Source organism: Ascaphus truei, chromosome 3 (assembly GCF_040206685.1).
Source record: "Ascaphus truei isolate aAscTru1 chromosome 3, aAscTru1.hap1, whole genome shotgun sequence".
Lineage (NCBI taxonomy): Eukaryota > Metazoa > Chordata > Amphibia > Anura > Ascaphidae > Ascaphus > Ascaphus truei.
The window spans coordinates 315,289,219-315,313,520 of record NC_134485.1 but is presented as its reverse complement, the minus strand read 5'-3'; the positions used below and the strand labels follow the sequence as shown (position 1 = coordinate 315,313,520).

The 24,302-nt window shown below is 39.3% G+C and overlaps 1 protein-coding gene across 7 annotated transcripts in view; it reads left to right on the top strand.

The window, feature by feature from the left end:
• The window catches only part of ENOX1 (ecto-NOX disulfide-thiol exchanger 1), a 628,404-nt gene that overhangs the window by 344,519 nt on the left and 259,583 nt on the right, over positions 1-24,302 (top strand). For all 7 annotated transcript variants that reach the window (XM_075591092.1, XM_075591093.1, XM_075591094.1 and 4 more), the window contains 2 exons: positions 22,057-22,197; positions 22,607-22,741. In XM_075591092.1, the coding sequence (XP_075447207.1) occupies positions 22,188-22,197; positions 22,607-22,741 (145 nt within the window). In that variant the 5' untranslated portion in view covers positions 22,057-22,187. The remainder of the gene's footprint in view (positions 1-22,056; positions 22,198-22,606; positions 22,742-24,302) is intronic.

Sequence of the window (24,302 nt, the reverse complement as noted above, 5' to 3'; positions counted from 1 at the left end):
TAGAACAGGGTCTGCTTATGTACATAATTAGCACATATGTGCTAGATCTGATTACATGTATGCAAGTAAAATAGGTTAGTTTGAAATAGGCAGTCCTTTTTCCCAATTTAGTGCAAATAACAAGGGGGATATTGTAGTTGCTGCGAGTTTATCCAGCTTGATAGGGTCATTATTATTGGAATAAAAGTGGACAACTTGCCGTATTCTGTATCACAAATCGCGTCTTATTAAAACTGACATTCCGCGTGGTTATACATCCAATCTGCGCAGATTGTACTTTGTTTTTGGTGTCAAGTGGAATTAACATAACTTTCAATATTGGAAATAACATGTTTAAAACACATATTTTTTTAAAATAATTTGAGTTTGTATTGTGAGTTTAGAGATAACAAGATTTAAAAAAATTGTTTGATACTAGTAAATACTTCATATTTTGAGATAATAAATATGCTCATAAAATCAAAATCATATTAAGTCCTAAAATGTGTAAAAAATAAAATAAAATCAAAATGACAAACAAAAGGAAATGGGTAATTGAAGTATGTATGTATGTATGTATGTCTTTATTTATATAGCGCCATTAATGTACATAGCGCTTCACATCAGTAATATATGTGACAATCATAAATAATACATAAAGGGGAGAAGTGCTTCACACATACAAGTAACATTTAGGAAAAGGAGTCCCTGCTTCGAAGAGCTTACAATCTAATTTGTTGGTAGGAAGAACGTACAGAGATAGTAAGAGGAAGTAATTAGTTATTTGCATGCCCATGGTCCCAAAATATGACATGACATTTTGGGAAAGTGCTTCCTTCACCAATAACATTAAATAATAACTTGGTAACAATATAAAGTGAAATCGTAATACTTTTTTAGCTTATGTTTAAACAGAGCATGCAAACTCCACGTCCAATGATATGGCTTGTATCTTCTTCATAGCTAATATGCAGCCTGCAATATATCATAACTGTATGTACATGTATGCTCCATATTTATATTTATAACAATATAGCTCAATATTTGTTTTGATAACTGTGATGGCAAAGGGGCCCAGGAACCAGTAAAATAAAGGTTAAGCCTGGTCCCTAGCCCCCTGTTTTCCTTCCCCGGGGTTCATCCGGCCTCCAGACCCCTGAGCAAACTGGTTATTACATGCTCGGTAGCCCCTGCATCTGATGTAAAAGTGTATTGCAAGTAAAAAATGTGCTTGTGCAAACAATAAAGCAGGGCTGAGAAACCCTGTGTGCTGCCCGCATGTCCAGAGAAAATGGCTGCTGCTGGGACTGGAGGGGTGCAGGCTACAAAGAGGAAAGTAACTAGGGGCGAAGATTGGGCAGAAGGGGCATCTGCCCGAAAAACGGATCAAATGACTGCCTGCCCAGGCAGAGCGGCGCCAGCCCAGCGGGTGATATCCTGTTGGCCAGGGGAAGCCGTTGCTGAGTCCCTCTGGTAGGCACTGCTCCCATTGCTCCGTTTAAATTTCCCTCCACAAGCCCTTTAACTTCTTTAAGCCAGCCCCCAACCCTGATTGGCCAATGCAGGCGGGCGTTCAGCTCTTTAATGGTCCGTGTGCAGCATCCGCACTGTGATTGATCGCCAGCCCCTCTACCATGCTTTCCCATGGCAGTAGGGAAACTAACAAAAGGGAACCTGGTCAGTGCTCAGCTCATTTGGATCCTGTCATGCAGATGACGTAAGCAGTGTGCTCCGAGGCTTTGACATAAACACCAGAAAAGGAGACTGAGAGCCTTGCTAGCAGGAAAATCAAATATTCATCACGCTCTGGGACTGTAGTTGTGCCAGAGAAGGGGAGAGCAGGACTTTTCAGCAGGACTTTTATAAGTGCTCTGCCGTGAATTGTACCAGAGAAGTCTGGACAGACCCTTCCTCATTGCAGAGTGGAAGCAAGCCCTGGGTAAGCCTGTGATGTGGTGCTCAGAACTTAGTAGACTAGGATTCCCCCCATATGCCCCATTTTTTTTTTTTAGTGTATCTTTGATTGAGTTTTTTGAGCTGAGCTGTGCTGAGCTGTGCTTGCTGGCTCCGGCTGGAATAAAACATCTTTATTGAACTGCTTTGTCCTGTCTGGTGCCTTGATCCCTGGGTTAAGTTCTGGTCTCCCGTGACAATAAGATTCTTAGTTATTGAAGTATGAAAAATTTCATTATTATTCTATGAGAGACCGTTCCCAATGATGTTCATTACTCCTCCATGGTGCCCCACGTATTCATATTAAAACGTTAAGCTCATAAAATGGGGGTTTAAATAGGTAGCTATTTAGTCTATGTGCCTTTTAATTAGACCTCCAGACATTTAATGAGACAATCAGGCATGTCATGTTATTTATTTATAAAAATGTTTTACCAGGAAGTAATACATTGGGAGTTACCTCTCGTTTTCAAGTATGTCCTGGGGTATGTGGCCCAGGTAGTTCATATGAATACAGAAAACAAAATAATGTGCGCTACTACAATTTAAACACTAATACACAACCCCCCAGTGAAAGTGATGTAAACAACGTGATGCTATAAGTATATAAAAAAATATTTAAAAAAATACTTAGTGTAGTTCACGATAGCGTCTGCAGCTGTAGAATGGGGGTGGCTCAGACACCCACCAAGCTATTACAGAAAAAGACACAAAAAACAGCGCACAATGCTCACCGTGTGTTAAAAATATAATGTGAAGCACAATAAACGGTAAGTAAACTGCGTACATCAAAGATGAAATATTGACAGCATTTCAAGGGACAAGTTACCCAAGCACCAACCAGCTGAATGAGCCGTCTATATTCAGATGTCATCTGGTGTATCACGGGATCCTGACTCCAGGGATTCCACGTATGCCACAGGGCGTCCCAGCCCGATCGATCTGCGGCTCAGTCACCAGTGGTGCTGTATAGGTAGATGGTAGGTAAGTCCCAGGTAAACAATGCCCCTGTTAGTCCTTCATAGGTGGTAGAGGATAGTAGAACAGAATCGATATAGCTGCGGCAGATCTGGGCTGCACTGTGTACTGTCGCCGCTCCGTCCACCTCGGATGACATCACTCAGTCGCGTCATGTTGCGGTCCAGCACCGAGATTCCACCGCATTAGCTACTTAACCCCAGAGGGTACTGTACGGATGTCTTTATTTCAGCTCACTAAAGTCTTTGGAATAATTCCAACATGTTTCGAAATGCAAGTGTTTCTTCATCAGGGAATATTGAAAGACCAATTCTAAGCTATTGAAATACCCCCTGCTCTCTCCCGATTGGTCGGCAGCTCCAACGTCACCAGCCAATCAGAGGGGAGTAGAGCGGTAACTCCAGCACCACACATATGTCTACTGGCTAAATCATTAGCAAAAAGGTATTTATTACTACAAAAGGATTGTAAAATATGGAACAGCATATATAAAACAACATTATTATAAAAATTATATAGATATTTATATCGAAATAGGCTGGAACAGAAGAAGAAAAGAACATTGTAAAATCAGCATAAATAACAATATTAGCACAAATGAATTAAAAATAGGATCAAAATCGAAGCACAAAAAATAAGTATATATAATGTGATCTAAATGAAATAATTAATTCAGATAGATGAATGTGGGAATATTCCAATTACATTGAATATCTAAGGGAACGGCTAGAGGATCAAGAGAGGGACCAGATATCGATATCCTCATTTATCTGCCGATCTGCCACACCTAGATCGATTCTGTGCTACTACAGTATCCTCTACCACCTATGAAGAACTAACAGGGGCATTGTTTACCTGGGACTTACCTACCATCTACCTATACAGCACCACTGGTGACTAAGCCGCAGATCGATCGGGCTGGGACGCCCTGTGGCATACGTGGAATCCCTGGAGACAGGATCCCGTGATACCCCAGATGACATCTGAATATAGACGGCTCATTTGGCTGGTTGGTGCTTGGGTAACTTGTCCCTTGAAATGCTGTCAATATTTCATCTTTGATGTACGCAGTTTATTAACAGTTTATTATGCTTCACATTATATTTTTAACACACTATGAGCGTTGTGCGCTGTTTTTTGTGTCTTTTTTAGTTCATATGAATGTATTTGTGTGTAATAATAAATACATAGGGGTTGAAATGTGTTCAGCCATGTACATCAAGAGTTAGCGAGCACTGTAGAAGGGCCGAAATTACTATAGAATAGTTAATTAGGCATATTAATTAGGTAAGTGCATGCTTAATGGAGCTCAAATACGTGGTGTGACTTGTAATGGTACAATTCCGCATCAACTGAGACCATGTGGAAAGAAAAAATATGCAAGTTATTTAAAGCGGTTTTGCTTTTTTGAGTTAACAGAGCTAGTAGAATTCCATTAAGTTGGGAAACATTGTGCGTTTGAGCTAATTTTGCCATAAAGCTTGGATTTTCGGAACGGAATGAAACCGCTTCTAAAAAAGCCTTCCCCACATGGTTTGAACATTCAAGCAGGGCTTTCAGAATACGGGAACCTGCAAATTCGATCGGAAAGGGCTCTTTCCGCACGGAAATGCACTTCTCGCAGCTACTAAAATATCCCCCCAACTGTTTAAATCTACATACAGAAATGTAAGCTGCAGTGTGAAAATATGTACTTGTTTAGCTATTGCAAATGACAAATCTTTACTGGATGTTTGATGAATACTTTCCAGGAAAGGAAACACACCTAACAACTAAATTGTCAACTAAATTAAACATGTACAAATAAAATCTTAAACTCTTATTTTGTATGCCTGCTAAATGCTCTCATCGTTATCTGTGCTGCATGTGTAAATGTCTTCATTATGGTCTATCAAAATTGGGGGTACATGCTGCACACCACAAAAGTATCAAGAAAGAAGATACAGTTACCGGTGCTCCTGGTCCCAGGGAAGACGGGTAAATAATCCAGTATATCCAGTAAACAGATGAACCAGGGCACTTCAGATTTTTAAACAAATTTAAGCCTTATTGTGCCATGAGTACACACAATGTTTTTGCCTCTCTATAGGCCTTTCTCAAGTTGAGAAAGGCCAATACAGAGGCCGAAACGTTGTCTGTATTCATGTCACAATAAAGCTTAAATTTGTTTACAAATCCGAAGAGCCACGGTTCATCTGTTTACTTCATAATGGTCTAAGCATACTGTATGTATAAAGGATATCTTGCAACTGATACCGCATATTTAAAGGGGAATATGAACAACCTGCAGTTTTCAATCACATATTAATTACCTGAAATCATTTATTGCAGTGAAAATATTCTTCTCTTCTCTACTTCAATATGCTCTCTAGATCAGCAGCTTCATAATGAACTGCCTCTGGTCGCGGCATCAAAGAAAACTTCATTTTTTTAGTTTTTGCCTTGATACAGGTACAAAAACTGTTAGTTCTTAGAAATACATGAACACAATTATTTTGTTGTACTGTATATTTAAATGGGGATGTTAGAGTCTCTTATCTCTGTCCGCCGTACTGCAATGAAAAGAGCAATGTTACTTCGCAAATTATTGTTTTTTTACTAGGGGTTTTTCATTTGAATTAATTCAGCAAATTTGCAATCAGTCCCTGGGCCAAAGAGCCTAATCTTTGGTGCTTGAGGTGCAGGATGATAAAGTAACATGCCCAAGGACATACACAAAGCGGACACTGAGAATCAAACCTGGTTCGCAGGCTTTAACCATTTGTGTGCCGGAGAGCACCAGAGTGCTACAGCCCCTCTGGCACTCGCGATCATGTAATCAGTCCATCGCTGTTGATGGAACGGGAGGGGAGGCGTCATCCCCCTTCTGTTCCACTTCCTCATTGATCTCCCCTAGTAAAATGAGCAGGTACATTATTACGTAGCTGCTACGTGATGGGCACCATGACATAGTAGCTACGTCTATAGGGCACCCAAAGGGTTAATGGCCATGTTCTTACCAATGAATTACACCTTCAATATCTTAAATAGTCAGATGGCAATGATCTTATATTCTGAACGATTGGTGGTCCTTTAAAATAAAATGTCTACAAAAGTCAGCTGTGTTTTGCATAAAGAAAACTATCCTCCCTTACCTAAAAATCTAAAAAGTAATATTAAGTAGGGGTACGTCTGCAGATGCCACAAATGCAATTTTGACTTTGTTTCTGCAGAGCTTCTTAGGTTGTTATTCAATACTGTATATTGTGATGCTACTTCCCTGTGCCAGAGAATAGCTGAATCCCATGCGTTTTAATTCAGGGGATCTCTTCTCCGGCACTGGGGAGCTGCTGCACAGCATATCCAATAGTGGCATTAGGGCTGCAAATGCACATCAAGTTGCACAATATAAAAAAATATCACCACACTTCTTCTATACGTCTCTCCCTAAGCGACATCATATGGGTTCCACCTCTGCCAAATGGGAAATCATGCATTGCGAATGTGTGCTCTTCCATGGCTATTTATATTAATAATAACAGCTTTCATTGTCCGTACATCAAAATAAAAGAAAAAAATACATGTTATAGTTTACTTGCTGGTGAGTCAGGCATGGAAAAGCTTACACTTGGCAGATTTTGCTAGCCCATTTATTTTTATAAAAATGAAGTGATACAGTAATCATCTAATTGGATATTCATTCCTCTATTCTTGGCCAGAAAAAAAATGATTGCCTTATGAATTGAATAACTCATACCCTGAGCATGGCTCAAGGATTTAAATAGTTTAGTAGCTTTGTAATTGGTATGACATCTATAGCTGCTAAGGAATTTGGCTGTTGAATTTTGGCTAGCTCAATTTGTATCATTTCATTGCTGAACAGGGAAAAAAAGGTGAACGTGCCATGTGTTTGTTTTCCACACAGTTTTACGTGATGAATTTTACAGATGTAGCCAGACTTACCTTCCCCAGAGCCGCAGCCCAAAAAAAAAGCAAAATGCTGCAGATCCAGGCAAGGTAAACCTCACGGAGGGCAGCTGCAGGGCGTCCGTTTTCCTCTGTCAGATTATCTCGCTGCGCTGATCCCCGCTGCCATGAGATGTAGAGGCCGTGTTCCCACAGATTTGCCCCGCAGCAGTGAAAATAATGCTGGCTACATCTGTAAGTTACAAATAAGCATTCTACTAGACACAAACATGTTCATACCTGCTGAGTCCTGGAGTTTCATGGTTTCCTTTATGCTTTGCTTTGTTGAATTAATTACCTACATGGGACTGCAACTTATAATGGCCACATTACCATCTTTACCTTAGCATGACAATTAAGCTACTGCACCGACACACTTTATTCGAGCAAATACCCGGTATGTACCTGGCAGATACCTGGAATGCGCCGCTCCTCACCTCTGACAAGCCCCGTTGCATTTGCCTTCCCAGCCTGGGTTCATGCCTGGCTGACGGGCGGCTGATCTGTTAAATGATAATGATTAGGATTTAATAGGCTGCAATGCTTCGCGTGTCTACCAGATGGCATAAATTCATGAATTGTAATGCAGTATATATATATATACTGTGCAGTATTGCAGCCAGAGGGAATAAAATGCTTCAATCCCTGCCTAGAAAATAACTCAATGCACTCGGGCAGAAAACAGTCACAAACCTCAATACACCCGGGTATACCCGAATTCGTGGGACTAGCCGAGCTCGAATAAAGTGTGTCGCCAGTGTATGCATGTTAAACACATATTTACATAAAGACACATTTACATTTTTGTAATGATATATTTTAGCGCACCTTCTTGTGCAGTTTGCAGTGATCCATGCATTTTTTTTAAAAAAATGAGAAATATCTGCTGTTAAATAAAATGGAAGTTGGTTTCTCTCATAGTAAAGGGTTGCATGATTGGAGTGGAAATGTACATATACTGTAGGAGGGGCAGAACTCTATAAAGTGCACTCAAAGAAATCCTCCTTACTATGAACTCAAAATTATAAAATGTTATTAGATACCAAAACTCAACATAAAAACATATTAAAAAACCTGACTGAGCGTGAACTCTGTGATATGCTATGTAATACAAGCCTGGGTCACTCCACAGTTTTACATACTATCACTAACTTAAAGTCTATAATGGAGTACCTATACATGCATTGTATAGGTATTGAGTTCATACTGTAGTTTGGAGGTTTTCTTTGAGTGCACGTTATAGGGTACTACCCTTTCTTTATTTATGCTCCATGACTCCTTCGTCGTACCCCTCCTTTAGTGCCCTACACTACAGGAGACATTGAGTGGAGTAGGGCACCTCTCTAGTTTGTATTCTTGTAGTTGAAATGTGTAGCCGATTGGTCCCAGATAAGACATGTAGTAGGTTGTGATACTTTGTAATACCAGTATGAGAGTTTGGCATAGATGATATTATAGTGTGTAGGGCTATTGAAATCTCACAGGTCTATTATGCTTACTACATTTGACACAGATACCAGGTGATGGAAACTATGTTGCATATCAGTAATACTCTTCCTATTATCAGGTCCATGAGTATGGTTTCAAAACCTATGTGCACAATGCGATTGCTAGTGTAACATCAGGCACATAAGAGGAAGTCCTCCTCTTCAATTCTGATCATAAGCTTAACTCACTAAGCCCCAGATCCACAAAGCTCAGTTAGATCAGCTCATAACATGACGTGACCCACGACAGCAATGGACGTTATGTTCCCTGACTTAACATGGTATCCTCAGAGCTAATTATATGTAAATACAATGCTTGTACTACAACTCATTAACATGTTACTGTAGCATAACGTTGAAGAAAAGTGACCTTATGCCAGTTTTGGCATTGCTCCTATCCAGTGCATATCATTTGTCATTATCACTAACGTCTGGTATAGTTAAGGTTGTGCTCTTTACAGAAGAAAACATGGCTTAACTTCATGCTATTGTCCTTCGGAGATACACCGTTAGTCTTAATGTGACATTAAGTTAGGTTATGCAACATTATGTGAGTTACCTGAGCTTTGTCGGTTTAGGCCTGAGTGCTGGAGTCATGAACCCACTTGGAGACAGGCAAAAACTCAATGGTATTGGGGCAACTTCATAAGACTCTCAGTATGTCACTTACTGTCTAATGTTATTTCCCCAATATTGGGCACTCATAAGAGTATCTCTTTTATAAAACTGTAAGGGTGTTTTAATTAGGTATTTGCTCATTAAGTAATTATATAACCATTATTATCAGAAGCAATTAGAAATGCAGAAGAGCCATTAAGAAACAAACATGTATTTAATATTCACACAAATCAAAAAGTTAACTTTACTATACAGGTGATTTCATTATTCTAAAGTAGCAAGTTGTTTAAAAAAGATGTTGCTCCCTGTGTGGATGTCCCTTTAAATGCTATCACAACCTACATCTAATATATCTGTCTTGATTAAATACATGTTATCAACAACTAACAATTAATGAACTAATTTTCAAATTCAGGCTTGAATAATACTTTTATCTAATTGCATGACTAGGACACTATTAAAGAAGCAATCCTAGCATCTTAAAAAAATGTTGTTTTAATATATACAGCATTTGATTACTTTTATTGAAAACTAATTACCTAAGCTGGCGATTGATTGGTTCTCTTGTGATCAATCAGCAAAATCTTGTTTCCCATGGTTCACTACATGGCTGCCTTTCAGTTTCAAATCAATCCGTCAGTGTATCTCCGAAGCTACAATGTATTCTTATATTACTAAGGTAACATTATCTATTGCAGTTTGCAGCTCAGACTGCTGGGAATATTGGCAACCAATGATCACAAACAGGAAAGTGTTACATAGATCTTGCACTGCTGGGGAGGTGGCTAAAGCCTGCTATAGGAATGAAAAGATGCTCAGTATAATAAAGCAAGGTACTAAGTATTATCTAATACTACAGAACTGATTTATTTTAAAAAAAAGCATACATATGTAGGATATTATGTAGGATATTGCTTTGATTGCTTCTTTAAACAGGCTAACGGTAAAACGTAGTCAGGACATTTCTGCACTACCTTATTAGTTGCCAGAGGCCAAAAACATTTTTTTGCCTGTGTCTCAGTAGCCTCATTAGCAACACTTTTAGTTTAAAAAGTAACCAACATACTGTTTTTGACCTTTTCAATACATATGTTAAGTGGTGATTTTCTGCTGGTTTACACTGGTTACATTCTGTTCTGCATTTTCTTGAAGGCATCACTACTCTAATAGAGTGGCTTTAACCAACATTATTCACACAAACATGTAACTGATTTACCAAGGCTTCTTAATGACACGACCGGCTCATGGCTGTGCGTCCTCCAGATTTCTTACCTTTCAAGACCTGTTCTACATAATCAAGTTAACTCTGGGGTGAGGTGTCAAAAGACTCTATATACTAAGGTGCCAAAAGACTCTATGTACAAAGGTGCCTGAAGACTCTACTGTATATACAAAGGTGCCTGAACAATCTATATACAAAGGTGCCTGAAGACTCCACATACAAAGGTGCCTGAAGACTCTATATACAAAGGTGCCTGAAGACTCTATATACAAAGGTGCCTGAAGACTCTATATACAAAGGTGCATGAAGACTCCATATACAAAGGTGCCTGAAGACTCTATATACAAAGGTGCCTGAAGACTCCATATACAAAGGTGCCTGAAGACTCTATATACAAAGGTGCCTGAAGACTATATACAAAGGTGCCTGAAGAATCTATATACAAAGGTGCCTGAAGACTCTATATACAAAGGTGCCTGAAGAATCTATATACAAAGGTGCCTGAAGACTCTATATACAAAGGTGCCTGAAGACTCTATATACAAAGGTGCCTGAAGACTCTATATACAAAGGTGCCTGAAGACTCTATATACAAAGGTGCCTGAAGACTCTATATACAAAGGTGCCTGAAGACTCTATATACAAAGGTGCCTGAAGACTCTATATACAAAGGTGCCTGAAGACTCTATATACAAAGGTGCCTGAAGACTCTATATACAAAGGTGCCTGAAGACTCTATATACAAAGGTGCCTGAAGACTACTGTACATACTGTATGAAGACTATATACAAAGGTACTAAAAGACTCTACAGTCCATACAAAGGTGCCAGCAGACAACAGCAAGTCTTCAAAAATGTTTTTATGTAATTTGGTTTGTTTCATTCGTGTGGAGCCCTTTAAATAATGAATTCATGCCCCGTGCTGAGCCTGGGTAAGGCATACGACTAAAGCACATGGAAATACTGAGTATGTAGAATAGGGCAAACAATCACCAAGGCATTGAATCTATACTTGCCATAGCCAATTTGTCTTGGGAAGGGTGGTGGGAGGATTGCGTTAACGTGACCGTTATCTCTGAGGAAGGAAATAGATATTGACATTATCAGCATGTGAATATTGGCATTGAGCGATAGGTTCTTAATCATATTTGGCAGAACAACATCTGGCAATTTAAGTAACTTTGCAAGGTTGATCAGTGCAGTTAACAGTTAATTGACATATCAATTTGCAAGTAACAAACACTAAAGTGAATTTATTTTCTGTCTTTTTTAGTATGCTATGGCAACTTTTGCAATGTTACAGTATGTGCCATAATATTTAAATAGCATGTAATAAATACATGACAAATATAAACGTTGTTTTATGCGAATGACTGTCTAGAATGAAAGAATGTCGCTGTGTGTCGATATGTGCAGCATGCTTTACTGTTGTCATCTACCGTCAGCTGTAGGAAACCCTTTTATATCACGTTTGGGATCTAGAATTCTCTACGGTAGTTTAATGCCAGATCAGACTTGGAGGTTTAATTCCGTTACTGCCAGATGGGTTGGAAAGCATTTCTCATCATTGGGTTACAGCCTCTGTGACAGAAAAATAGCGAATTTACATACAACAAGCAGAGAGAGGGTAGCAAGACACACAACACAACAAAGATGACACACAACATGAAGTATGTGAATATGATTTGCTTACTTTTCATATTACCCCATATCACCATTTCCCAATCACCTAGAATGCAAGAGGACCCAAATCAATGCAAAGTGCCTTAATAAATAAATTCGAAGATATGCATATTGAAGAATCCTCTTTTTATGCCATCATTCTAATGTCAAGCTCTTTGACTAGATCAGAGGTGGCCAACCTGTGGCCCATGTGGAATGGCGATGAAGGAGCAAGAAAGAAAAAACAGACTGAAAATTCAATTAAGGAAAGGAATAATCCTTAATATAAAAAAAAAAAAATGATGACGGGAAACATGAATATTCACATACATTATGAAAATGAACAGTTTATAATAACACTTAAAAACATATATTAAATATAATGAATTTAAATAATTAAATAAAAATGATATTTAAGGTATTCTCCATATTTGTTTTGTGAGCAGACGTTTTCGGCAATGAGTTTGTTAAAAAGTACAGACCTGTGTTGACAGACGTCCATGTGGCCTCTGCTCCTGCTATCCACCTCGAAAATCAATCCTAATATTGAGAAATTGTTAACTGAAATGCAAGTTCAGAAATCCCATTGGGACGTTTTACATTCAAATTCTTCTTCTTTTTTTTTTTTACTTAGGATTTCAAGTTTTCTCTTTTCAATACAAAATGTTTGTATTAATTTGATGTTTTTATTATCCTTGGTTGCTTTTAGCGTTACTTAGTTTAGGTTCAGCTATAAATTTAATTTAAACTGGATATAGAGGGCAGGAGGACAGCGACCCGCCGACAAATGCGTGCCCATTTATTGGCACGCCTGAGACAAAGGTTGGACACTGAATGCTTGATTCATGCCTGCAAGTTGCTTACAGCCGCCATGCACGTTCATCATTGTTATTTTTACAATTGATGAATGTTTTGTTTTAATATTTTGTTATGCATAATTCAGATGGGTTTTTTCATTTGAATAATTACAAAATATGTCAAACAACTATCATACATCTATTCAACTCCACTCAGAGATACAAAAACCTGAGTGTTCAAAGCAGCAACCACCCTTTCACACCCATTTGTTTTGGGTGTTCCAAGGGGGTCCCTTGGATCTGATCTATTGCCCCCTCCCCCTCTCTCTCCCCTCTCTACCCCTTTCCCAAGATATTTGTAGTTTTATTGTGCCATATTTTGCAATCAAAAATAACCCTATAAATATGGCTGCTGGGTCACGGATTGAAAGTCACAACATCTTCTCCCTATCACGCTACATCTTTGTCTTGGCTGCCAGAGCGAGCCCTTACACCGCAGCCTTTTTGTGTCCGCTGGGCAAGTATTGTATTGTATGTCTTTATTTATATAGCACCATTAATGTACATAGCGCTTCACAGTAGTAATACATGTGGTAATCGAATAAATAACAGATAATATAAATAACAGATCATGGGAATAAGTGCTTTAGACAAACATAACATTAAGGAAGAGGAGTCCCTGCCCCGAGGAGCTTACAATCTAATTGGTAGGTAGGGGGAACGTACAGAGACAGGAGGAGGGAGTTCTGGTAAGTGCGTCTGCAGGGGGCCAAGCTTTATGTATCATGTGTTCAGAATGTTCACAGTGCTATTCGTATGCTTCTTTAAGCAAGTGTGTCTTAAGGTGGGTCTTAAAGGTGGATAGAGAGGGTGCTAGTCGGGTACTGAGGGGAAGGGCATTCCAGAGGTGTGGGGCAGTCAGTGAAAAAGGTTTAAGGCGGGAGAGGGCTTTAGATAAAAAGGGGGTAGAAAGAAGACATCCTTGAGCAGAACGCAAGAGTCTGGGTGGTGCATAGCGAGAAATTAGGGCTGAGATGTAAGGAGGGGCAGAAGAGTGTAAAGCTTTAAAAGTGAGGAGAAGAATGGAGTGTGAGATGCGGGATTTGATTGGAAGCCAGGAGAGGGATTTCAGGAGGGGAGATGCTGAGACAGATTCTTGCACAGTGTACAAATGCTGAGAAGTGTTCTTGCACAGTGTACAAATCTGTCTGGCGATAGGAAACGAGAGACTCCCCAGAGCTTGGGGACCCACAAAACCATTCTGGGTGAACCCCCGATTCAAGTAGAGATAAATGTAAAAGTTCACAATCAGCACGGACTTAATGTAATATAAGCTCACATTTATAGTCAAGCAATGAAACAGCTCATAGAATAAAATATATGTATTTCTTTTTTTTATATATAACTCCAATTTTATTGAACTTTTCCGCCATGTAACAAAACATAACCTTGTATTCAAATGAAACACAAATGTTATACACATATTTGTTTAAAGAAAAGGAGAGGGAAAAAAAAGGTTTGAACCTAAATCAGGGGGTGGGGGGGGGGGGGGTGTCCATCCGTCTTCATTTCATCCTTCTTATCCGAGCTTCTTCACTTCTCTGACTCTAGATTAAGTCTCCCGCGCGGCCAGCATCTCTGTTCTCTATCTAGTATATTGCCCTGGTCCTCATCTGTTTATCCCCTAACCCCTTTAAGTCAGCAGAGAATGTGTTTCGGGAACTATCACAGCAAAATTGTGGTACCGTCCACCCCTGGGATGTCTATTTGTGCTGGCCACATGATCCAGATTTTTAGAAATTCCGCGCCAGTATCATTAACCAAACGCGTTAATTTTTCCGTCTGGCATACAAACCAAATTCTATTTCTGATTGCAGGAATAGTTGGTATTTCTGCCTGTTTCCGTAGTGCTGTGATCGCGCACCTCATCGCTGTTTATACATTTCTTTTTAAAAGCAATAACTTCCTTTTACCTCTATGTCATGGTTTAATAATCACTAAAATTAGTTTAAGCAACAAGTATTGTTAATTGTTTACAGCATTGCTCTAAGCGGCAATTAAATATATAGGACATGTCTGCCAAGTAATTCAGTCCTTGCTCTGTATTCACAGTTGCTGGTTTGTTAGCTCCTTTGTTATCATAGAGTGAGACCTGAAGAAAAAACAACTTGGGTCAACATCTCACTGTTGACCTGTAGTTACTTGTTAGACATGACATTGGGGACCATGTATTAAAATGTTGAAAAGTGTATCTAGATGTACAGTTTCCACATTTTTGCTTGTGTCTTTAGGGAGCATTCAAAGTTAAATGCCCCCCTCTTTTTTCAGTGGGAAGCAGGGGGTGTCCAGAGCTGAACCGCATTCATTTCAGCTCCAGAACCTCTTGTTCCCAAGACACTTATCGGGGAAGACACCGCCAGGAACCTTGATGGAGGTTTTAATCCCCCGCATCACACAGGTCTTTAGAAAGTTGCGACCTATTACTTCCATTTTGTTAACCTGGTATTGAGGCTTCTGCGGCACTTTCCACAGTAAATATCATTTGAACCATAAGGTCCTTAGAGCTGAAATTGGGAGGAGGGGGTAAGAAGCATTTTTTGTAAGGGGATCTTTAATGAAAACTTGTCAAGCAATAACTTTTGGTCAAAATATTGACACACAAAGAGGCAAAATATGATATATTTCATTGGAATATATGTTTTTGGAAACATATCCTATCCCCATCCCCCAAATAACTAATGCACGTGAAGCAAAGGAGGTGAAAACGACCTTGACCTGTCTGGGATTATTCTTTATTCCTAGAAGTCAGGAACAAAAAAAAACCATATTGATATATTCTAGGTATAGCAGATATTTTTTGTTAAGAAAAAAAAAACACATGCAAATAATTATAATGTTTAAAGTTTAAGAAATAGATATGTTGTGGGAATCTTTTCCAGATGAGTTTCCATATGAATGTGCTTCCTTGATAGACAAAGCCATATAATTTGTAACTTTTGAAAATACCCCTGCCGTGCCCTTTAATAGGTGGGATATATACATATTTAAGATGGCATTGTCAGCACAGAAAATATACAATCTCTGAAGGTATTCGAAAAAAGATAGGCGGCTAACAGATTGTCAATAAAAGCATTTATTCGGCCAGAAGAGATATATAGGTCAGTTTGAAATTAATTTTGGTCCCAGCACTACAATAAACTAGCCTTGAAGCACTAACATTTTACTTACTGGGTGAACTGGTGTGAGAGTTTCATTCCCACTTATTCTTCAGTCATTGTGTTGCTTCTATACAGTACATGCACGGTACAGCTCAACCCAGTTATAATGTGATCCGTTACAATGCGAATCCACTTATAACGCGATGCAAGCGTGGCTCCCAATTTTTGTATTTATGAATACTTTACAACACGATTATTGGTATCTTAAATACTTTATTGTACAATGCATACAATTGTACATTATTTCTAACACGATCCGCTTATAGCACGATGTGATTTTTTGGACCCCAAGCACAGCGTTATAAGGGGGTTGAGCTGTAATTGTTTGCCATGTACTTTTCCTTTTTAATTTGTCTCTTTATCGTGTACTTCAGTGTTAAAATGTGAAGTAGAGTAGGTCTCTAATGTGAAAAAATAAATGTCTATTTAAAACAACATTTTGGGAAACTCCTAGCAATGATCATCATTGAAAAGCTTCATGGTGGTATTACTATTGTATTGTTTTACCATTAAGGTCTCTAAACGTGCAGCATTTATTTTAGATTCCTCGCTATGTATTGTCACTCTCATGGGTGGGTGGATAATAATTTAATTGCCCTATCCCAAAAAAATCCAGCACAGACTCAGCCTCAAAATATTTGTATGTTAACAGGAACAGGAAAAAAACAAAGAGAAAACAGAAACGCGATTCAGTGTTTTAAGTTTGACTTGAATTGGGAACATTTCCAGAATTACTTTCGTGCATTCCAAAAATATATACAGTAACTTCTTCTAATACTTGGTATCCCAGGGTGGAGATTTCTTTCCATAAAACCTCTCTTCACATGATAAACAGGATATACATTAAAAAAAAAAGCCAAATAGAATTTGTAACTGCTCACATTTATCATTAAATGTGAGCAGTAATAAATTGTATTCCTAGACCTCTTTTAACAATATGACATGATTGGGCTCTTTCTTCACAGTATACCCAAGGTGGAGTTGAAAGACAAGGAGATAGATCATCACTTTGATATTGAGCCTGTACGTATACATTCTAGGGCGAAAAGATTGGAATAAGTGTGAGCGCACACTAGTAGGTCTTTTTTTCCCCCCACTTATTTTTTATTGATCACAAAAATGTTATGGGAGGGGTACAGAAGGGAAAATCGGGGTGCTGGGGAAGGGTTAACAAGGATTCGGGGAACAGTTACAGCCACATTATAGTACATAGTCATTTGTCACGGTTACAATTTCTTACATGTATATTGTCAAATTGTCATAACATCTATTATTGCTTTTGGTTGTGGGTATAGGTTACCCCAGGGGTGCGCAAACTTTTCTGTTCACGCCCCCCTGTCTGCTCTCTCCCCCCCCTCTCGTGCCCCCCCTCCTTAACGGCTCTCTGGCTTCATTGCCATTTGACCCCACGGCGTCATTTGACGCCGCGTTGTCATGGTGACACGTCTCCGAAGAGCTGACTTAGAGCAGGTAAGAGAAGTTAGAGTCCTCGTGCCTCCCATCGCATTTAATTTAAATGCCTTGGGGAAGAGCGCGTGTCCTCTGCAACCGTTGCGTCCCCCCCTAGAACATACCACGCCCCCCTAGATCATACCACGCCCCCCCTAGAACATACCACACCCCCCCTAGAACATACCACGTTTGAGCACCCCTGGGTTACCCCATGGTTCCCAAGTTGCAGTAAATTTATATATTGTATCATGTAAAAAAGCTGTCATTTGCATAATTTTCCACATTTTATTTAATATTGAGGGGTCTTGTGGCCGGAAAATAAATGTGTGATGAGTTTAGCTTTGGATTTGGATATTTTTGGGATAGGCCTGTTTAATAACGCTGTCCTGGGATAGGCCTGTTTAATAACGCTGTCCTGGGATAGGCCTGTTTAATAACGCTGTCCTGGGATAGGCCTGTTTAATAACGCTGTCCTGGGATAGGCCTGTTTAATAACGCTGTCCTGGGATAGGCCTGTTTAATAACGCTGTCCTGGGATCCGGTATAAGGTGCAGCCACAGCAGTCTGTTTATAATACTGTAGATTTGTGTCCAAAGATCTTTTATTTCCTTACATTCCCACCATTTATATAGCATAGATCCTGTCTCTTCATGTTCCTCAGAAGCACAGCGGGGAGGACGTTGGATACATTATATTTAGTCTTTCTGGTGCATAGTACCAACAAAAGAGTAACTTATAGCTGTTTTCCTTAATTAATGTGCTCAGAGATACCTTCCTTATAGATTCCCAAATCTCTCCACAATCCCCCCATTCCAGGACTTCCCCCCAGCTCCTCCTCACGTTGTCTAATATAAATATATATATTTGTTGTCATGTGCTGTTGGCAAGAAGGCTTGTTACAGTAATGATATCAGACCTTTTGTACAGTATATGGGTCTGTGTTGCATATGTGTTCAAAACTGGTTAGCGAAGCTTGGTTTGTCTCTGAAACAGGAGGAAACAAAATGTCTCATCTGAATGTATCGCTGTATGTTTCTCTAGTTGGAGCTTAGAACTTAATTTTTATTTCTTCAAATGTTCGGATCTGGTCGAAAAACAGTAGGTCCCCTGTCGTTGTTTCTTTTCCCACCAAGTAAAATCTTCTGCTCTCATACCTGGTTCGAAGCCCGGATTCCCAAGCAAAGGAGTCATGTTTCCCTATTTATTAGTTTATATTTAAACTTAAGTGTCTCCCACAGACTGACACAGTGATTCAGTACTGGGTGCGTCTTAACACGTAATGGTCAGTCTTCAGCTCTGATCCGCAACAGGGACTTGATTTTCTGAGGTTTTATTAGTAGGCCTTTTAAGAGCAAAATGTATCTCTATGGTGTCACACTTTAGGGATTCTTTTATGTCTCCCCTGTTTTGAGGCGAAGATAGGATTTGGAGAGAGATTACATCGATATCCAATCTGAAAGTATATTAAAGGCTGAAAAGATTGGAATAAATGTGACTAGATGTCAATAAGTCTTTCTCTAAGATCCAGATTGATTTCTATGATATTATACTATTGGGCTTCTTTATGTCTCTCCTGTTTTTGAGGTAAAGAGAAGTTGTTTGGAAACTGATCTCCATCCTGGGATATGAACTATATTTTGGAACTAATATATTTTGAATGATACAGCTCAACCCCCTTATAAAACGCTGTGCTTGGGGTCCAAAGAATCACACCGCGCTATAAGCGGATCGCGTTAGAAATAATGTACAATTGTATGCATTGTACAATAAAGTATTTAAGATACCAATAACCGTGTTGTAAAGTATTCATTAATACGAAAATTGGGAGCCACGCTTGCATCGCGTTATAAGCGGATTCGCGTTGTAACGGATCGCGTTATAACGGGGTTGAGCTGTATTAGGTACATTTTTGGAACTGCTCTAATTCAAGCCAAACAAATTACACTACACTATATCCCATTTCCTGTTTCTATTTTTTCCTCCTGTTCCTGTCGATTTACATATATTTGGAGGCTGAGGCTGAGGCTGGGTCTGCTCTGATTTTTGGGAATAAAGGAGTGGTGCTTAGAGGACTGTTATTACGACAGCAGCCATGGTTCAGATTAGATTTAGTTAAGATATTAGTGTTTTGCATTTTTTTATACTGAATGTATTTAATTTTGATGACAAATTGCATAGAAAGTTACACACATTTGTTTCACACATTTTTTTCAATATTTCAATTTTTTTTGTAGTTGATATAATAAATCTATACATTTATAGATAATGAAATACACATATTTTGGTAGACAGTTAGAGATTTAAGGAGAAGCGCCTTTACTCTTCATTTCTTTTGTAAGGATAATGAATTAATAAAAAAGACACCAAACAATATTTATTTGAGTGTTTTCTATGTTAGCCTTGGTTTCGACAGAATGGGTCAGTTGGCCACGGCCAATTAGCCGCGACTACAGCACCGCCGGCAGTCCCCCGCCACTATAACTCACAGCCAGGCAGGTCGCCGCTGTACGATTCACTGCACTATGGACGCCCGCCATTCCTAGCTCCATGGCCGCCGGAGCGAATTGTGGCGAATGGCGGAAGTGAGTGGCAGTGGATCACCACCGCCGCTTTGGTTGTGGCAAAAGGTCCTAGACCCTGGTTTTGATGTGAAATGTATTTACCTGCCCCCCTGATCCTATTCTCTCACATCTTCTTCGCCCCTCTTGCCACACTAATTCCCACCTTTAACCTTTCTCTCACCTCCAACACATTCCCATCTTCCTTTAAACATACTGGACACTCATCACAACCCTCTCCTGAACAAGCCTCTCTCTAACTCTCACCCAATCACTCCTCCCTTTGGCTTCCAAGCTAGTCAAGCAGCTTATATATAACTTCATGAATATATTCATTTCTTCTAACTCCCTGATCAACTCACTCCAATCTGGCTTTCTCTCACAACACTTCACTGAAACAGCACTGCAAAGTCTTAGCTCGTGCGGTGGGCCTTTCTCCTCCACAGACGTTGCGTCATGACATTGTGGCATCACGACACCATGCGGTGTCACTTTGTCATGGCACTGTGACGCCATTTGACGTCACGGTTCAATGACATGATGCTGTAGATGGGAAGATGCCGCCGGACCAGGTTAGAGATACTAACAGAGGCCCCACGCTCTCCCCCGACAATCAAATTAACTGTTGTGGGGAGGAGCGAGGGGCCTATGTAAGCGCAGGACGTGCTGCGAGGACACAGATGGAACTGCCATCAAGCCAGCCTTAATGTGTTAATTTGTTCTTGTTTTGTACGCCATTCTGTTTATGTAACTACTATTCGTTCATTGTACCACGCATTGGAATATGTTGGTGCTTTATAAATCAATGATAATAATAATATATGGCGAATTTACCCAAATTCAGTGGTTTGTTTTGCATTAATACCATCTCCTACCTGGTGGCAAATGCCAGTCTAAGCCATTATTTTCACATGCGAAACATCTGGCTCTTACTTGCTCTAAATTGCAATTTACTGTGAGTTGAGGGAAGACCACAAACTCTGACTAAAATATACTTCTTATCAAAGTCTCTTGCTTTTAGTGCAATGGGACACAGAGAACACACGTTGGTAATACTGATATATTTTTTAATGCTGAACAGGACAGGATTACACGATCATGCATACATATGTTGGAGATAGAGTGGGAAGTTCCTCTAAAAATGTAACCTGTAATAATACATTATTAAAAAAGAACCCTAGTTTGGTGATTTTATCAAACCTTCTGTGCCATCTAGTTATTCTTGACGTTGATAGGCAAATGCAATCCATTTATTGCACCCTCCTACTGCACAGACTTTCTATGTGTACACATTTAACTCATCAACATGCCCAAATTAATAGGCTCTTAGGCAGCTGCATGGATTTACAGTAGATGCAAAAATGCAAAGTATAATGGTTGGTATGATACCCTGTGCATATAAATAATTAGCGCTGTACAGTTTTATTTGGGAAATACTGAAGTTGCAAGTATATGCATGCTGCAAACCCAAATTCAATTTATTCCGGGAAGAATGACAACATTTGGAAACGTCAATTTCCTGGCAATAGAAATCCGTGAGTGATTATTGCAAGCACATTGACTATTCATTGTGCTGTGTGTCATGCACTGATCCAAAGGCATTATTCTCAGTGCCTCACAGTTTTCCTTTGCCATTCCCCACTACAATTGAAGCTCCTTTCTGTAAGTAATCCCTTTGCTGCCCTTAAACACATTGCAGATCAGTGCAGGGGTCAGCTGTTCAGTCCCTTCTACCACTAAATATTCATACAGCTGCAATATGGTAAGAACCATTTTTGTGTTTTCTTTTAGAATCGCACAGCTTTAAATATGGGAAAGATGAAGCATGTTTAGCTATTCCATTCTGTGCGAGTGTCATTGTATGTTTAGCAGGCCAAGGCTTGGAACAGTTGCTGTATTAGACGAGCATTTTGCTTTAACAAATGTCTGCTGAAAGGAAAGAATGTTCCACATTCTCATGGTACCCAAAAAAGATAAACTTTTTCTTTGAAGGATATTAAGTGAACGACATTGTTAAATTATTACCACCTTTGTTTGTTTGTGAGCTGGCACTTAATTGGAATGTTCATTGAACACCAGCAAACAACCTAGTCCGTTGTTGCACTTTTTGTGACATGTCAACGAGAAGTTGATTGAGCTCATTAACTCGCTGTGGTTTTCATTCGTCCTTTTTCCTTTTTTTCCTTAGAGCTGAATGAGTTGCTGGTGGGCTCTTCAATTAACAAAACGGCTTGCGTGTCTCAAAATGATAACAATTCAATAAGAGACGTATCCGTAGTTGAAAGGCTCGAGCGGCAACAAAAGGAACCAGTGGAAACAATGGCTACAGGTAAGCATCCCCAATGAATGACACCGTTTACAGTGGAATTATGAAAGCAAGCCTTTTAAAGAAGGAGACCTCAATCCTACCAATTAATTGCCTGTAAACATAGCTCTGCTTTAAAGAGATAAGCAAATACAAGTTAGTTTCACACGAGCATCAGTTGTATCCTTTTGCAGAAAGTATAGCAGTCTGGTCTATTTTTGTCTCGCTAGAGTGCTGTACATTGAAGTCTGAATTACAATCTTTAATTTAGATTAAATATATGTATATATATTTTTTCTAATGTGCATGCATTAAAGCCCAATTCTAACTGTACACACCGAATGAAGCATTCTGCAGTTGGCCAACAATGATTTTTTTTTATGTTATGGTCTAAACGAAGAAGCTTAAAACTTATTGTGTTTTGTTGCTGCAGCTGATGCTCTGGGAAGTATAGCTATTGATGCTACACACCTCACCATGTCAGTCACAGACCCAACAGCTTGGGCAACGGCTATGAATAACCTTGGCATGGTCCCTGTAGGGCTTGCTGGGCAACAGCTTATTTCAGGTAAGTGTTCATTTGAAGGCAACAATTTTCCTAATCTAGGTTAAAAACAAAAGCGCATAGGTTATAAAAACCTGACAATATCATTTCCCCACTGCTTAGCTACAGTATAATAACAAACGCTACCCGCTGTAAAACAGCCCAGTGAGTCAGCCACAATTCTTCAGGGCACAATGTTATGAAAAACAATCCGTATCCCCAGACTTGTTGAGAGAAGAGCCGCTCAGCCGCTGAGAGTGAGGATGTGGGAAAGGTGATTAGCCTTTTATAGTAGCATTTCCATGCAGGCTGGCAGAGAATAATATGGGCATTGGCTGAAGCCTCCTGCCAGGAGCTGGAGCGTTGAGTTCTGTGTGCTGGCGTGAAAGCACATATAGATAACAAGGGATTAAAATAAACCTCATGCCTTGCAAAGGAAAGCACAGTTTTTGCTTAATTAACAATTATTTAGGTGCTTCTAAAATATGTAAATTATCTAGCAGTTTTCATGACTTATTATTAGGAAAATTCTGAAAACCCTTCAAATTAGTGGAACATATATTTTGACCAAACCGTGGCAAAACATACCCATTTAAAAAAAATAATACAACAGAGAATATTACATTTTCCACTGTATAATCATTAGGTAGCTTGGAGTAATGGCTGTCAAATTGAGTTCAATCTCTGGGGAGAAAATGTTCTAAGCTTGACAAAACAATATATTTTCTTTTTTGTCTGCCGACGATTGAGATATTGGTTGACTGGTAGTATTGCTGAGACTGCTATGATAATTTGTATTGCAATTTGGAATTATGAATAATAGGTACCAGAATTATTTCCTCAAGTACTTTTAAAATGTCTCCGGCACTGGTTTGCTGTGACCACATATGGTTTTCACGGTCTAAACACTGTTGCATTATCACTGCTTCTGCACTTAACCCATGCAGGGATTTTACCGCAACATTTTGCTGCTAACATACAACCAAAAATGCACACAGCACTGGAAGTGAATTAAAGCAGCAATACTCCCCTCCTTCCCCCTTTCTTATTTGTGTATGTAAAGCATGTGACAGTGTATAATTCTACATTCTTACCTAAGCTGCCAATCGTTTGGTGCTCCTGTTATAACTCTGTTACAATCCTAATTGTGTGCCTCACATAATGGCCGCTTTTTAGTTTCGATTAATCCTTCAGACCGTGTAACTCAGCTGCTACAATGTATTCTTATATTACTAAGGTAACATTAATTATCTTTACAGTTTGCAGCTCAAACTGCTGGGAACATTGGCACCACATTATCACAAACAGAAAAGTCTTGCACTGCTTAGGAGGTGGATGCTTTCAAACATATTACAATGGCATTAAGAGCTGAAAAAAACCAACAACAAAAACCAGTGACTATTGTCTAATACTACAGACCTGATTAAATAATAATAATAAAAAAATAAGTTTCCACATGTTTTGCTGCTTTAAGTGTTAATGTGGTTGCTGATGTAGCGTTCTATAATGTTGTAATTTATTACCATTTCTACTTAGTCCTTTCCTGCATTGTATCTTGACCCAATACTTTTGTTGGAATTATTTG